The sequence below is a fragment of the Muscardinus avellanarius genome (genome assembly GCF_963383645.1).
Source record: "Muscardinus avellanarius genome assembly, chromosome: 13".
NCBI classification, from domain to species: Eukaryota; Metazoa; Chordata; class Mammalia; order Rodentia; family Gliridae; genus Muscardinus; species Muscardinus avellanarius.
Genome location: NC_137799.1, coordinates 90,369,355 through 90,384,127, shown reverse-complemented (window position 1 = coordinate 90,384,127; position 14,773 = coordinate 90,369,355). Strand labels below are relative to the sequence as shown.

General features: G+C 46.3%; 1 protein-coding gene across 1 annotated transcript in view; it reads left to right on the top strand.

The window, feature by feature from the left end:
- The window catches only part of SLC28A3 (solute carrier family 28 member 3), a gene marked incomplete at both ends in the record, with an annotated part of 116,320 nt that extends 111,383 nt beyond the window's left edge, over positions 1-4,937 (top strand). Inside the window, 4 exons of the mRNA XM_080709002.1 lie at positions 936-1,017; positions 2,749-2,847; positions 3,064-3,184; positions 4,811-4,937. Coding sequence (XP_080565128.1) covers positions 936-1,017; positions 2,749-2,847; positions 3,064-3,184; positions 4,811-4,937 — 429 coding nt within the window. The remainder of the gene's footprint in view (positions 1-935; positions 1,018-2,748; positions 2,848-3,063; positions 3,185-4,810) is intronic.
- Between the last annotated feature and the right edge of the window lie 9,836 nt (positions 4,938-14,773).

Here is a 14,773-nt window from a genome sequence, read left to right as displayed (position 1 = left end):
GTGTTACTATATTTTTTATTCTTTATTTTGAAACCGGGTCTCACTAAGTTGCAGAGGGCCTCCCTAAGTAGCTGAGGCTGTCTGCGAATCGCGATCCTCCGTTCTCAGCCTCCCGAATGCTGGGATTACAAGCATGTGCCACCACGCCCAGCTATTACGGGTCTTTTTATTTAACTGTTTTAGTAAATGTATAGTAGAATCTCATTATTTGTTTTAAGTTTATGCTTACTTGGTAACTAGTGATGTTAGCGTTGGGGGGCACTAGAGATTAAACCCAGATGCATTCTATCTCCAAGGTCTGCACCCCCAACCCTTTTTACTTTTTCTCTTGAAACAAGGTCTCAGTAAGTTGCTCAGTAAATTGCTTAGACTTGTCTCAAACCTGTAATCCTCTGTCTCAGCCTCCCAAATACTGGGATTACAGGCATGTGCCACCACACCCAGGTGAAGTTCACCTCTTTTCATGAGCTTCTTGGCTATTTGCATACCTTTGGTCAAGTATCCAAATATATCCATTTTTCCTTGTATATGTCTTATTATTGAGTTATAGCAGCTCTTTCACTCTTCTGAATTAGTCCTTTGTCAAATTCAAATAAATGTAATGAGAATATCTTCTGGGACTAATTTTGTATCTCCACCACCCAGTACCCTACATGGCACATTATAGCAGGTGGCTGGGTCATACGGGATGTTAGGCGTTCCTAGTGAGCAGAAAGTAGCATTTTTAGAAACCAAGACCACTGATTCCAAGTCCATCATAGACAGTTTCTTGGATACATGCAAGCCCTCTCCACCCTCCCTCAAAGTCGGTCCAGGCACCGATAGGTATTTGATGTCATAGACTGCACTGGTTTGTCAGTGTGACTCTGTAATCACAACAGGAAGCCCAGCCGAGCCATGAGTGTCAGTGCGTTGGTGCTTGTGCTCGCTTACAGATCCGCTCGGAGACCATCGCCACGTACGCCCTCTGTGGTTTTGCCAATATCGGTTCCCTGGGGATAGTGATCGGCGGACTGAGTAAGTAAAAGAGCATGTGACCTCAACATACTTTGATCTCCGTCTGGCTCCTCGTGTTAGTCACATCACGGGAAAGTGATCCTTCGGCCCTAATAAGTCCTGGAGTTTATTTTTTTATTATTGAATCCAAAGTTGCTCTACCGCTGAGCTACTGCGCCAGCCCTTTTTATGTTTTATTTTATTTACTTAGTTTTTGGTACTGAAGGTTGACCCCAGAGGCATTCATCACCATGCTACATCTCCAAACCCCCACCCCCTTTTTTTAGTACTCGGGATGGAACCCAGGGGCCTTCTACCTTCAGACTATACCCCCAGGCCTATTTTTATATATTTTTAAATTTGGAAACAGGGTCTCACTAAGTTGCTGAGAGCCTCACCAAGCTGCTGAGGCTGGCTTTGAACCTGTGATCCTCCTGTCTCGCCCTCCCAAATACTGGGATTATAAGCATGCGCTATCATACCCTGCTCCCCAACCATTGTTTTTTGTTTTTTGTTTTTGTTTTTGTTTGAATCAGGGTCTTGCTAAGTTGCTAAGACTGGCCTAGAACCTGCAATCCTCCTATCTTAACCTCCCAGAACTGGGATCACAGGCATATGCCTCCGTTCCCTGCTAGGGTCTATTTATTTTATCCATAATCTGGAATATAGTTTTCCCATGTGTACCCATGCTAAACTCAGGAAGGAGACACTGGAGTACACAGATTCTTCTCCCAACCCCAGGGGCACTCGGAGGTTGTACCTGCATCCGTGTGCCAAGAGGTTGATCATGGACCCTAGCGAAGGGTTCTGAGGGCCAGCTGCAGTGTAGTGGGGAATGCTGTGATTCGCTCGTGGGTCTGCCAGGGGCATAGAAGTAGATGTTGGCGGGTAACTTACAGACCATCTCCTTGGTGGGTGCCGCTGTGCAACCCATTTGCTTTGCCAGACCCTCGGTGTTCACCGAGCCCTTTGGATGAAACTTAGGACCTTTTTCTTTTCAACTGACTTGAGACTCCAGTTACAGAACAATTGTGTGTGCGCGCGGGCGCAGAGGGCACTAGGGATTGAACGCAAGCGAAGTCTACCTCCAAACTCCACCCCTGCCCTTTTTTGTTTGTTTCTTTTGAAACAGATTCTCCTTAAGTTGCTGAGCGTCTTGACTTTCTGCTAAAGCTGGCCTCGAACCTGTGATCTTCCTGTCTCAGGCTCCCAAGCATTGGAATTACAGGTGTGCACCCCCAACCCCAGATACCAGAACGATGTTTAGAGGCTACAAATGTGTTGTGGGGCCGGGCAAGGTGGCGCACGCTTGTAATCCCCGCGCTTGGGAGGCTGAGACAGGAGGATCGTGCAGGTTCGAAGCCAGCCTCAGCTGGTTTAAGAGACCCTGTCTCCAAATAAAATATAAAATAGGTCTGGGATTATAGCCCGGAGGTAGAAGACCCCTGGGTTCCATTCCCAGTACTACCAAAAAAAAAGAAAAACCCACAAACAAAGAAAAAAAAAACAAATGTGTTTTTGGTTTTGGTAGTACTCAGAGACATTCTACCTCCGAGCTATACTCAAAGCCCTTTTTTATTTTTTTTGTTTCAAAACAAGGTCTCGATACCTTGTTTAGAGTCTCGCTAAGTTGCTAGTCTTGAATCTGCAATCCTCCTGTCTCAGCCTCCCAAGTCCTAGGATTGCAGGCATGTGTCACCACAGCCCGCTGTGGAATCAACATTAACCTCAAACACCTCCTTCGTTTCCCAGCGACCATGGCTCCTTGTAGGAAGCGTGACATCGCCTCGGGTGCAATGAGAGCTCTGATCGCGGGGACCGCCGCCTGCTTCCTGACAGCCTGCATCGCAGGTACTGCGTATGGGCCTGGTGGTCCACAGGCGGCGCCTCTCAGGGAGGCCGGGGCTCCAGCCTGCATGTGCAGCTTATGCTGCTGCAGAAAGCTGAGCGCCAGCGCTGCTGGCGGCATATGTCAAGTTAAATGTGTGGGTCAGGTTGGAGAAACTAAGCCCAGGACATTAGTGGCTTCATTAGTTATGAAAATAAATGGCGGTGCTCCTCCGGCAGGCATACTCTCTAGCACGCCCGTGGACATCAACTGCCATAGGATCATAGAGGATGCCTTCAACGCCAGCCTACCGAGCAACACCACCGAATTGGTGTCTTGTTGCCAAGATCTACTGAACAGGTATTGTATTCTTTTTTTTTTTTTTGGTGGTACTGGGGTTCCTGGAAGCCCTTCTTCTTCCTCCGGGCTACGCTCCCAGACCTATTTTTTTATATTTCTGAAACAGGGTCTCTTACACCAGCACGGCTGGCTTCGAACCTGCGCGATCCTCCTGTCTCCGCCTCCCAAGCGCGGGGATTACAAGCGTGCGCCACCACACCCGGCGGTATTGTATTCTTGATTATAGCTTTTTATTCTCCTCTATCAGTAATCAGATCCAACCAAAAGGCCCATCTGCTTAGCTTTATAACTTTATAATTCTGACTTTATTTTAATAACAATAAAAACTTGAATGTGGCACATGCATGTAATCCCAGTGCTTGGGAGTCTGAGACAGGAGGATCACTGTGTAAACTGGGTACTATCACATGCAATTTTTTTCTTTTGCATTTGATACAACAGGGACTTGGGAGGCTATGTCCACTCAAGCAGAATTAGTGCCAGTAAAGTCGATACAACACTCAGGCCTGTCTGACTGCCAAGCACATGCCATTAACTTCTGCTGCTCCGTTTCCAGATCAAGGCTGTCCTGACAGGATGGGATGGGCTATGGCAAGAAGAGCCCACCAGCGACCCTGGCAGCCACCTCCACTCTGTGTAGTCATTTTCCCTCCTCCTCCTTCTCCTCCTCCTCCTCATTCCTTCCTCTTCCTCTTCCGCTTCCTCCTCTTCTTCTTCTTCTTCTTCTTCTTCTTCTTCTTCTTCTTCTTCTTCTTCTTCTTCTTCTTCTCCTTCTTCTTCTTCTTCTTCTTCTTTTTCTTCTTCTTCTTCTTCTTCTTCTTCTCCTTCTTCTTCTTCTCCTCCTCCTCCTCCTCCTCCTCCTCCTCCTCCTCCTCCTCCTCCTTCTTCTTCTTCGTGTAGTGCTGAAGGTTGAACCCAGGGGCATTCTATCTCTGAGCTATACCCCCAGCCCTATTTCATTTTTTATTTTCTCTGAAGCCCTCACTGAGTTGCTGAGGCTGCCCTTAAACCTGCGCTCCTCCTGTCTCAGCCTCCCAAGTACTGGAATCACAGGTGTGTGCCACCACTCCTGTCTTTCACCCTCTACAGTTTTGGTTTGCAAAATCAATACCCTCATCCCAGCTGCTTTCTCTTTGGGTGGGGGGGGGCAGCGGGAAGATTGGGAATTGAACCCAGGGGCATTCTACCTCTGAGTCACACCCCAATCCATATATATATATATATATATATATATTTTTTTTTTTTAAACAGGGTCTCACTAAGTTACTGAGACCCTCATTAGGTTGCTGAGGCTGGCCTCAAACCTGTGATCCTCCTGTCTGGTCACTAGGATTGATTTAATGTGTTTTTAATTTTTACTCTATCTTCCTGAATTTTGAGGGAGAGTGCTTCACTAAGAATGATTTTTATCCCTTTGTTGATTCTGGAGGAAATAGGCAGAATGTGTGTGGCCACCCAGAATTTGAGAACCAAAACATCCCCAGTGCCTATCTTTAACTCGCCGAACCAGAACGCGAAGGAGGGAATCAGCCTCCTGCCCTGCACTATTTTAACACGTCGCCTTCTCCTTGCCTCCTGTTCTTGCTGCCCAAGGTCGACTAACTGTCCCATTCCACTTCCCACCAGCACCATCGTCAAGGGGCCCGGTGACGTCATCCCAGGAGGGAACTACAGCCTGTCTTCTCTGAAGGGCTGCTGCAAACTGTTGAACCCACCATCACTTAACTGCAGTTGGATTCCTGATAGCTTTTGAATGCAGCCACTTCTCCATCGGAACTCTGACGGCATAATGTTGAATTTTCTGCTTTGGAGGAAGAGAAAGAAAGAAAGAAAGAAAGAAAGAAAGAAAGAAAGAAAGAAAGAAAGAAAGAAAGAAAGAAAGAAAGAAAGAAAGAAAGAAAGAGAGAGAAATAAAGAAAGAAAGAAAGAAAGAAAGAAAGAAAGAAAGAGAGAGAAAGCTGTTGTCTGCAAATTAATAATGTCCAACATGGAATCAGCTTTAATTGCAAGGAAAGAAGTGAGACAAGAGTGAGCCCTTGAGAGCTACAACACCCCTGCACATCTCTCTCTGCTGTGAACTACTGCAGTGTCTCAAACTGAGGCATCCTCTCCAGCCCCAACAATGTTTTCTGACCCTAGATTTTGAGACATTTCATGAGAATACAGGTATAAATGGTCGCTGCCAGCAACCGGGCTCTGACTCATACCCTCTTACTGTGCCAAATGAGTCTCTAAGTAGTCCAGGGTAGCTTGCTTGAACACATCTCTGGGGAGGTTACTCTGCATTCACCCTAGCTCACCTGAATTACCTTGAATTTGAATCTCACATAAAGGAGGTCTAATCAGCCATCACCTCTCATTGACTACTCCGCAGAATAGGTCCTGTATAAATCAAGGATCCTTCAGAAGAGCACGTAGACCATACCAAAAACACGGGAACGAGTCCTTCTAAGCTTCGGCTTAAGCTAAACTATGTTGTAGCAGCAACCCCCAGACTTCAGCAGCTTACAAATTTGTCTTTCATTTGTATTATTTGTTTGTAATGGTCAGTTTGGGCTGTAACCTAATTTGTCTTCATTTTCAGAACTCAGGGTAAAGGAACAGCCCCCGCGTGGGACATAATGGTCTTAGGGAAGAGAAAGTTAGAGAAAACATGATGGAAACTTCTGTTAGGACGTGACACCCTTCACTTCTCCTACATCCCATTAGCCAGTGCAAGTCTTATAACAAGCATGAGTCAGGGATCAGAGATAAATTATCATAGTGAAGGACAATGAATACTTTGCATAAGTAATATAATAAAGCACAAGGTTGTATGATATTCATGTATCCCTTCGAGGAGTTAACCTTTTATAGGCATAATTATAGGCCTATTTGTGTGTAAGTTTCGCTTCATTCCTAAAGACAAGGCTGAAAAACCATCTTCAGTCAAAAAGTCACGTAAGCACTCATTGAGGAAGAAAAATAAGTACTGACTGAGATCCGAACATCTTCCACTGATACTTCCTTGACCGGGAGGGCATCAGATCAGACTGGCTTACTGGGTGTCAGAGACAAGGCCAGAGATGGTGGTGGGAAGTCTTTAATGGAACGCTTGTTGCCATTGCTCGTAATAGTACAAAGGACACATCATGTGAGAAAAACATCAATCTTTGCCTCTAGGTCAAGGAAGTCTTTAAATGTGAAAACGTTCTGCAATGCCTTGAATAATTTATTTTGTTTATATTTTCCCCTGTATTCACGCACAGGAGTAAATTCTCTTTTAAAAATCCATGCAAGCCTGGTGTGGTAGCACACACGTGTAATCCCAGTACTTGGGAGGCTGAGACAAGAGGATCACAGGCTCAGGGGCAGCCTCAACTACTTAGTGAGGCCTTTTGCAACTTAGTGAGACTCTTTTTCAAAATAAAGAATGATGCAGGGCTGAGATAGGAGGACCATGGGTTCAAGGACAGCCTCAGCAAATAGTGAGACTTTCAACAACCTAGCAAGATTTTATCTTGAAATAAAAATAAAATAGGGCTGGAGGTGTAGCTCAGATGTAGAATGCCCCTGGATTCAATCCCCATTACTGCAAAAATAAAAATAAATAAAAAATAATACTTTTATTATTAAAAATAAATAAAAAAAATACTTTTATTGGTACAACTTAATTACACATCACAGTGAGATTCCAAGTGATACAACACACACACACACACACACACACTCACACACACACTCACACACACACACTCACAGCACTTTGTGAGTTGGAGGTTGGGTTTTTTGTTCTGTTTTGTTTTGGTTTTTTGGTGATAGTGCTGAAGGAAGGGGTGAAATGCCCAAAGGAATTTCACTGAAGTAAATATACTAAAATATTTCTTTTTTTTTTGCTATTTGTTTTCATTTTTCTTGGAATCCAATGTGTCCTCTCAGCCTTTATAGGCTTTATTTTAGGAAAGTATATGTGCATGTCTTTGGGGTGTTGGATTTCATTATAACCTATGATAATATGCCAAGAATGCCAATTATTCATATGTTGGTTCTCCTTTGTTATGGCTGTTATTTTCTCTAATTCTCTTTTACTCCTTGAATTTTTCTATACATATATATATACATATGTGTGTGTGTGTGTGTATATATATATATATATATATATATATATATATAGCCCCTCTCCATTCTCCCTAACCCTCTTGCCAGTGTGACCCCCCCCATTGTCACTGTTAATTGACTATCATACTCAATTCTTTTCTTGCTTATATAAACAATTTATAAGAATGTGAGAGAAGACAGGTGTGGTGGCACAAGACTACAATAGCAGAACTTGAGAGGCTGAGACAGGAGGATCACGGGTTCAAGGACACCCTCAACAACTTACTGAGACCCTCAGCAACTTAGAGAGACCCTCTTTCGATATTTAAAAAATAGGGCTGGAGGTACAGCTCAGAGGTAGAGTGCCTCTGGATTCAATCCCCAGAACTATCAAAAAAAAAAATGTAGGGACTTGTTATTGGTAAACAAATAGAATGATTCTAGTTGCATATTTTCAACTTCCTTATTTTTCAGTTGACAATATACCTTGGACATTCCTTTTTTTATTTTTTTAGGGTGTGGGGACGGAACCCAGGGGCATTCTACCTTCAAGCTACACCCCCAGCCCTATTTTTTATTCTTTATTTTGAAGCAATGTCTCACTGAGTTGCAGAGGGCCTCACTAAGTAGCTGAGGCTGTCGGCAAACCGTGATCCTCCTGTCTCAGCCTCCCAAATGCTGGGATCACAGACGTGCACCACCACACCCCTGACCTTTCACATATAAACAGGCAGGAGATCGGCCTCAAGGAAGAACTTTCTGGCTCAGGAGTGCCCCGGAGTGTTAATTAACCATATGGTCCTCAGAAACACTACTTTTTACAGTCTGTGGTTTAACTTTGTTTTAACTTCAAACTTGGAGAAAAATATTATACTTACCCATTCCTTTTCTGGCTCTAAAAACCATGCATGCTTGTGATAACAATTCTATTTTCCTTTATGTCACAGAAGCGATGTGACCGCTCCCTGGCTATAGAGTGATTACTTTCAACGCTGGTCATTTGTGAACTATTTCACATTTTTGTTTCAAGAGACTGAAAATTAAATAATTACTCAGCATCAAGTGAGTCGTTCTTAACCATTACGCATTTTACATACGTGGCAGGACAATGATGGGTATGAAGAACACTAACCGTGGAACAGAGGAGAGTATTCAAATGGCAACTTTCAAAGTCCATTCTCTGCCAATGACAACCAACCACTTTACCATGAGAAATCAGGAGGGTGACGATATCGATGTCTCGCGGGCCACATTAACCTGCCCGCGCCTGTCATGTGCCGGGGTTGCTTTCAGTAATACTTGTAAAAACCAAGGCCGGGCGTGGTGGCGCACGCTTGTAATCCCCGCGCTTGGGAGGCAGAGACAGGAGGATCGCGCAGGTTCGAAGCCAGCCTGTTTCCAAAAATAAAAATAGGTCTGGGAATGTAGCCTGGAGGTAGAAGGGCTTCCAGGAACCCCAGTACCACCAAAAAGATAAAAATAAATAAGAATAAATAAATACTTGTAAAACCAGAGAATGGAAGACTCGTTAATCATTCAGATCGGCTCCTTCGCGTCTCCTCACCCCCTAGTCATGATGGACAGAGATTACTATGGCTACAGGCAGGGTGGAGCAGGACTGTCAGGGCTCCGGTAAATCCCGTCCACTGCAGGATGCCTACATCACTCCTTAACTGTTTCCCTCGTGTCTGCTTGACCACCAGAACACCAGTGCCTATGAATCTCTGGTGCCTACTGCTTTGCATACAGTAGACAAGAAGGGAATATTCAGTGAATGTTGACCCATTCGATGGTATTTAGTGAGTGGAGGCTGCAAATGGCTAGCCCTCGCATAAGTACGGACTGTTCATTGATCACTGTTAGACAATCTCTTTACAGATGTCTACTCATAGCCGGGCGTGGTGGCACACACTTGTAATCCCAGCATTTGGGAGGCTGAGACAGGAGGATCACTGTTCGCAGCCAGCCTCAGCTACTTAGTGAGGCTCTCTGCAACTTAGTGAGACCCTGTTTCAAAATAAAGAATAAAAAATAGGGCTAGGGATGTCACTCGGATGTAGAATGCCCCTGGGTTCCATCCCCAGTACCGCAAAAAAAAAACCTACTCATAACTAGTTGCTAGGTCATTACCTTGGAATTTTATGTAACCTCTCTATGGCTGTTTCCACATCTTTAAAATGCAAACAATGATCAGAATATGGTGGCGCACACCTTTAATCTCAGCACCTAGAAGGCTGAGACAAGGCGTCTCCAACAATCCAGAGCTATTTGCACTCTGACCATCCATTCTTCACTGTCTGGGAAAAAGGTATCCAGAAATGAGGCGTTTCCACAGCTGCTTACACGAAGGGAACCAGGCTTGAGGAAAGAGTATGTTCCGGAGGACCTAGGCAGGGTCCCCCGTTGAAGTTTGACTTGACTAATGTTTCCATAGCAACAGGCTGCGGAATCCTCCAGCCAGGATGAGCAGAGCATGGCCTGCTCACAGGAGGCTGGATGCTTAAGAAACTTTGTTTCTCAAGAGCTACTGAAGTCTCAGGAAAAATTCTATCAAAATGTCATTAAAAATTGGCAAGTGGTGGGGATTAATCTTTTCTGGTCTTCTGGGTGATATGAGGATAAAACTACTTTCTTTTTTTTTTTTTTTTTTTTTTTTTGTAGTACTGGGGACGGAACCCAGGGGCATTCTACCTCCGAGCTACACCCCCAGCCCTATTTTTTTAGTCATTTTTTAATTTTTGAAACAGGATCTCAGTCAGTTGCAGAGGGCCTCACAAAGTAGCTGAGGCTGTCCGTGTACCGCGATCCTCCTGTCCCAGCCTCCCAAATGCTGGGATTACGCCCGGTGAAATTATTTTCTTAAATGCTTTCTCCTCCCTCTTACCAGGAATATGTTTGCAAGGAATTTTACTCAGGTTACAGGTTTTTACAAGCGTCTCCACTCGGGCGTACAGCACAGGCACGGTGCCCATACCATTTTCAAAGTATGGAACAGAGAGCCCAACAGTTTTGTTTTGTCTTGTTCCTTTCTGATACTGAGGATTGAACCCAGGAGCATTCTACCGCTGAGCTATAATCACAGCCCTTTTAATTTTTTTATTTTATTTTATTTTTTTATTATTATTATTTTTTTTTTGGTGGTACTGGGGTTCCTGGAAGCCCTTCTACCTCCAGGCTACACTCCCAGACCTATTTTTACATTTTTATTTGGAAACAGGGTCTCCTAAGCCAGCGCGCGCACGGCTGACTTCAAACCTGCGCAATCCTCCTGTCTCTGCCTCCCAAGCATGGGGATTACAAGCTTGCGCCACCACGCCCGGCCTAAATTTATTTTTATTGGTGCATTGTAATCATACATCACATTGGAATACAAGACTTGAGAGGATATACAAGCACACATCATCCAATTAGCCCTCATCCAGTCCCCAACCCACTCCCTCCCCCTCCCTCTATCCCATGCTTGTTTGGTGATTAACATTGATACATATGTTTATGTACCTCCTGCTTTTTAAAGAGGCTCCATCCTCCCCTATTCCATACCCTCTGATTGGTCACCTTAATTGCTTCTCTATAGGGCCCTTTCTATAGCTCGACCACTTCCTGTTGCTCCTTTCCTCCTAGTTATTGCTGATTAGGGGAAGCATCTGGTTTTAATTTTCTGCGATATTTCTCTGTGCATGCTGCATTGCAAGTACCAATCCCACTCTTGATGACCCCAGTTGTGGCCTGGCTACCCGGTGGACTGATCCAGACCTCGCTGGCTCAAGCAGTGGCCTTTCCTCATGGGAGGCCCCGATTCTGGTCTTGCTAGCCCTGACACTGGCCTAACCCCTCAGCTGGCTCTGATCCCGGCCTTGGAGGCCCCAGCACCGGCCTTGTCTCACAGCAGGCTCCGATACCAGCCTCGCTAGCTCCAGCATTGGCCTAACCCCTCAGCAGGCTCCAATCCCGGCCTCGGAGGCCTCAATAGCAGCCTTGCCTCACAGAAGGCTCCGATGCCAGCCTCGCTAGCTCCAGCACCGGCCTAACCCCTCAGCAGGCTCCGATCCCGGCCTCAGAGGCCTCAGTAGCGGCCTTGCCTCACGGAAGGCTCCGATGCTGGCCGCTGGCCCCGGCACCAGCCTAACCCCTCAGCAGGCTCTGATCCCGGCCTCGGAGGCCCCAGCACCGGCCTTGCCTCACGGCAGGCTCTGATCCCGGCCACGCTGGCCCTGGCACTGGCCTGACCCCTCGGCAGGCTCCGATCCTGGCCTCACTGGCCCCAGCACCGGCCTAACCCCTCGGCAGGCTCCGATCCCGGCCTCGGAGGCCCAAGTAGCGGCCTTGCCACACAGCTGACTCCAATGCCAGCCATTGGCCCCAGCACCGGCCTAACCTGTCGGCAGGCTCCGATCCCAGCCTCAGAGGCTCCAGCACCGGCCTTGCCTCAAGACAGGCTCCAATCCCAGCTTTGCTGTGTCTGTCACCAGCCTCACCCCTCAGCAGGCTCCAATCCGAGCACCCTCTTTGCCCAACCATTTGTCCCACGTTCTCGAGGGTGCATGGTGGTAGCATTCTGCTTCTGGGGTCATTACTTCAAAGGTTCCAGGTGTAATGCATCAGATCTCTGCCTCCCCTGAGTACTGGCCACTGCCATTACCACTGCCTCCACCATTTCAAATCTTTCCCAAGCTCTTTTTCCACTCTGAATGTTGTCCAGTGTTCCTAAGCATGCGCGATGGTAGCATTCGACCTTTGGTGTAATTTCTCAAAAAAATAAATAAATAAATAAAATAATAATAAGGTTGGTAGGATCCGATTTCTGCTTCTCCTGAATACAAGTCTCCATCGCCAACGCGGAGACCGCTTTCAACACCGCCTTTCTCCTTGGTCTCTGCTAAAGTCTCTCTCCTTAAAGGTGATGTCCAAGATTCTTAACAATGTAGAGAAGAAGCAGTCCTCCTTAGCGGTGAATTTTTCAAATAACTCCAGTTCATTTGGATAAGTTTTGTCTGCATCTCCAGTTTCCTGGATCCACCACGGCCTCCTTGACCCCTCTCCAATATTTTCCTTTTTTCTTTTTCTTTTCCTTTTTTTACAGGGTCCTTCCAGGTGGAAAGGGGGTCGCCGAAGGGTGCCCCACCAGCACCTGCCCATCCGCCCAGGGTCAGGGCCAGAGGCCCGGACCACAGGGTCCTTCTGGGTGGAAGGGGGGTCGCCTAGGGGTGCCCAGCCAGCCCCTGCCCACCCGCCCAGGGTCGGGGCCAGAGGCCCGGACCACAGGGTCCTTCCGGGTGAAAAGGGGTCACCTAGGGGTGCCAGCACCTGCCCACCGCCCAGGGTCAGGGCCAGAGGCCCAGACCACAGGGTCCTTCCGGGTGGAAGGGGGGTCGCCTAGGGGTGCCCAGCCAGCGCCTGCCCACCCGCCCAGGGTCGGGGCCAGAGGCCCAGACCGCCCTTTTAATTTTTTACTTTGCAGCAGGATCTCACTAAGTTACAGAGGGCCTCAGTAAATTGCTGAGGCTAGCCTCAAACCTGTGATTCTCTTTACACAGCCTCCCAAGTACTGGATTACAGGCAGGCACCACACCCAATGGATCCCAGTAGTTTCTCCAGAAACTGGCATGGTTCTGGGAAAACAAGGTGAATGAAGACTGTGGACTGTAGATGATTCCCTGACCCAGCACTGTCCTGCTCCAAGTGGACTGAGAGAAGAATTCAAGGAGGTATTTTCATCACAGCTTTTATACTATGCTTCATTGCAACTTGCTGTAGAAAAGATCTTAAGAAGAAAATTACCCATTTCACATTAGAAAAAAGGAATGTTAATAATCTGTGTGGTCTAACAAGCCAGGGTATACGTGAGTGTGTGTAACACTTTTAAAATGAGATCACTAGCCAGGTGTGGTGGCGCACGCTTGTAATCCCAGCACTTAGGACGCTGAGACAGGAGGATCTCACAGGTTCGAAGCCAGCCTCAGTTACTTAGTGAGACCCTGTTTCCAAATAAAGTATAAACTAGGCCTGGGAGTATAACCTGGAGGTAGAAATCCCCTGGGTTCCATCCCCAGTAACACACACAGACACACACACACACAGACACACAGACACACACACACACACACACACACACACAGTGCTGCAGCTGGGTATAGTGGAACATGCTTATAATCCCAGTACTTGGGAAGCTGAGAAAGGAAGATTGTAGATTCAAGGACAGCCTCAGCTACTTAGTGAGGACCTATTTCAAAAAAATAAAAATAAAAAATTGGTCTGGGAGCCAGGCATGGTGGCGCACGCTTGCAATCCCAGTACTTGGGAGGCTAAGACAGGAGGATCTTGCAGTTTCAAAGCTAACCTCAGCTATTTAGTGAGGCCCTCAGCAACTTAGTGAGACCCTATTTCCAAATAAAACACAAAACAGGTCTGGGAGTATAGCCTGGAGGTAGAAAGCCCCTGGGTTCCACTCCCAGTACCACCAAAAAAAAAAAAAAAAATAGTCTGGGTATAGCTCGGAGGTAGAATGCCCCTAAGTTCAAGCCCCAGCACCACAAAAAGTAAAAAAAAAAAAAAAAAAGAAGAAAGAAAGAAAGAAAGAAAAGAAATTAAAAATTGCTGCAGAGCACCATTACATGGATGTACCACAACTTAGCGTATCTCCTATGATTGCCTATTATAAGTTTTTTCACTTTTCATGACTAACAAATGTCCAAAAAATGTTGTCAGCAGACCTTTGCCCCCACTCATAATTAATTCCTTGCAGGATATCTGCCGTGGCTTAAGTGTGACTTTTTCCCCAAGGGTTTGCATATCCCCAGTGTGGTGCTATGAGAGGTAACGGGGCCTCTGAGGGGTGGGATCTAGTGGTGGGTCCCTAGGTCATCGGGGTGTGTCCTCAGAAGGGATTAAGGTGATTCTTGTGGGATCCCTGAGTTGCTTCTGAGACAGTTGTTCTTAAAAACAGGCCTGGCTTTCAGTCCTGCCGTGTGTCTCTTGTACTCATGAGATCCTTGCCAGAGCTGAGATGATGCCAGCACCATGCCTGGAACCTCCAGAACCTTAAGCTAAATCAACCTCTTTTCTTGATAAGTTCTCAGCCTCAGGTATTTCATTATAATAGTGGAAAACTGACCAATACAGAGATTTGTCATTAACAGCATGTTTTCTACCTTACACTAGAGATACAGGCAAAGCCGAGTCATCAGTCCTGGAGGCCACACATATTTCCTGTGCCAAGGAGTTCTACTCTAGTCACCAAAGGTCCAGGTTCTGATAGTGATTAAGAAAGTACTTAAAACATAACAGGAAGCTTGGGCCTGGGTGTGATTTTTAAGTTTCTGAGGGTCTCAGCTAAGTTGCTGAGGCTGGCCTTGAACCTGTGATCCTCTGGTTTCAGCCTCCCAAGTACAGGGATTAGAGGTGTGCACCACCACACCCAGCCCTGTGTGGGATTTCATACTCTAACCATTGACATCCACTTGGTAAAAGCCTTTGGTCAGTAACCTACCAGGTTATCTTCATCTGGGCAACAGT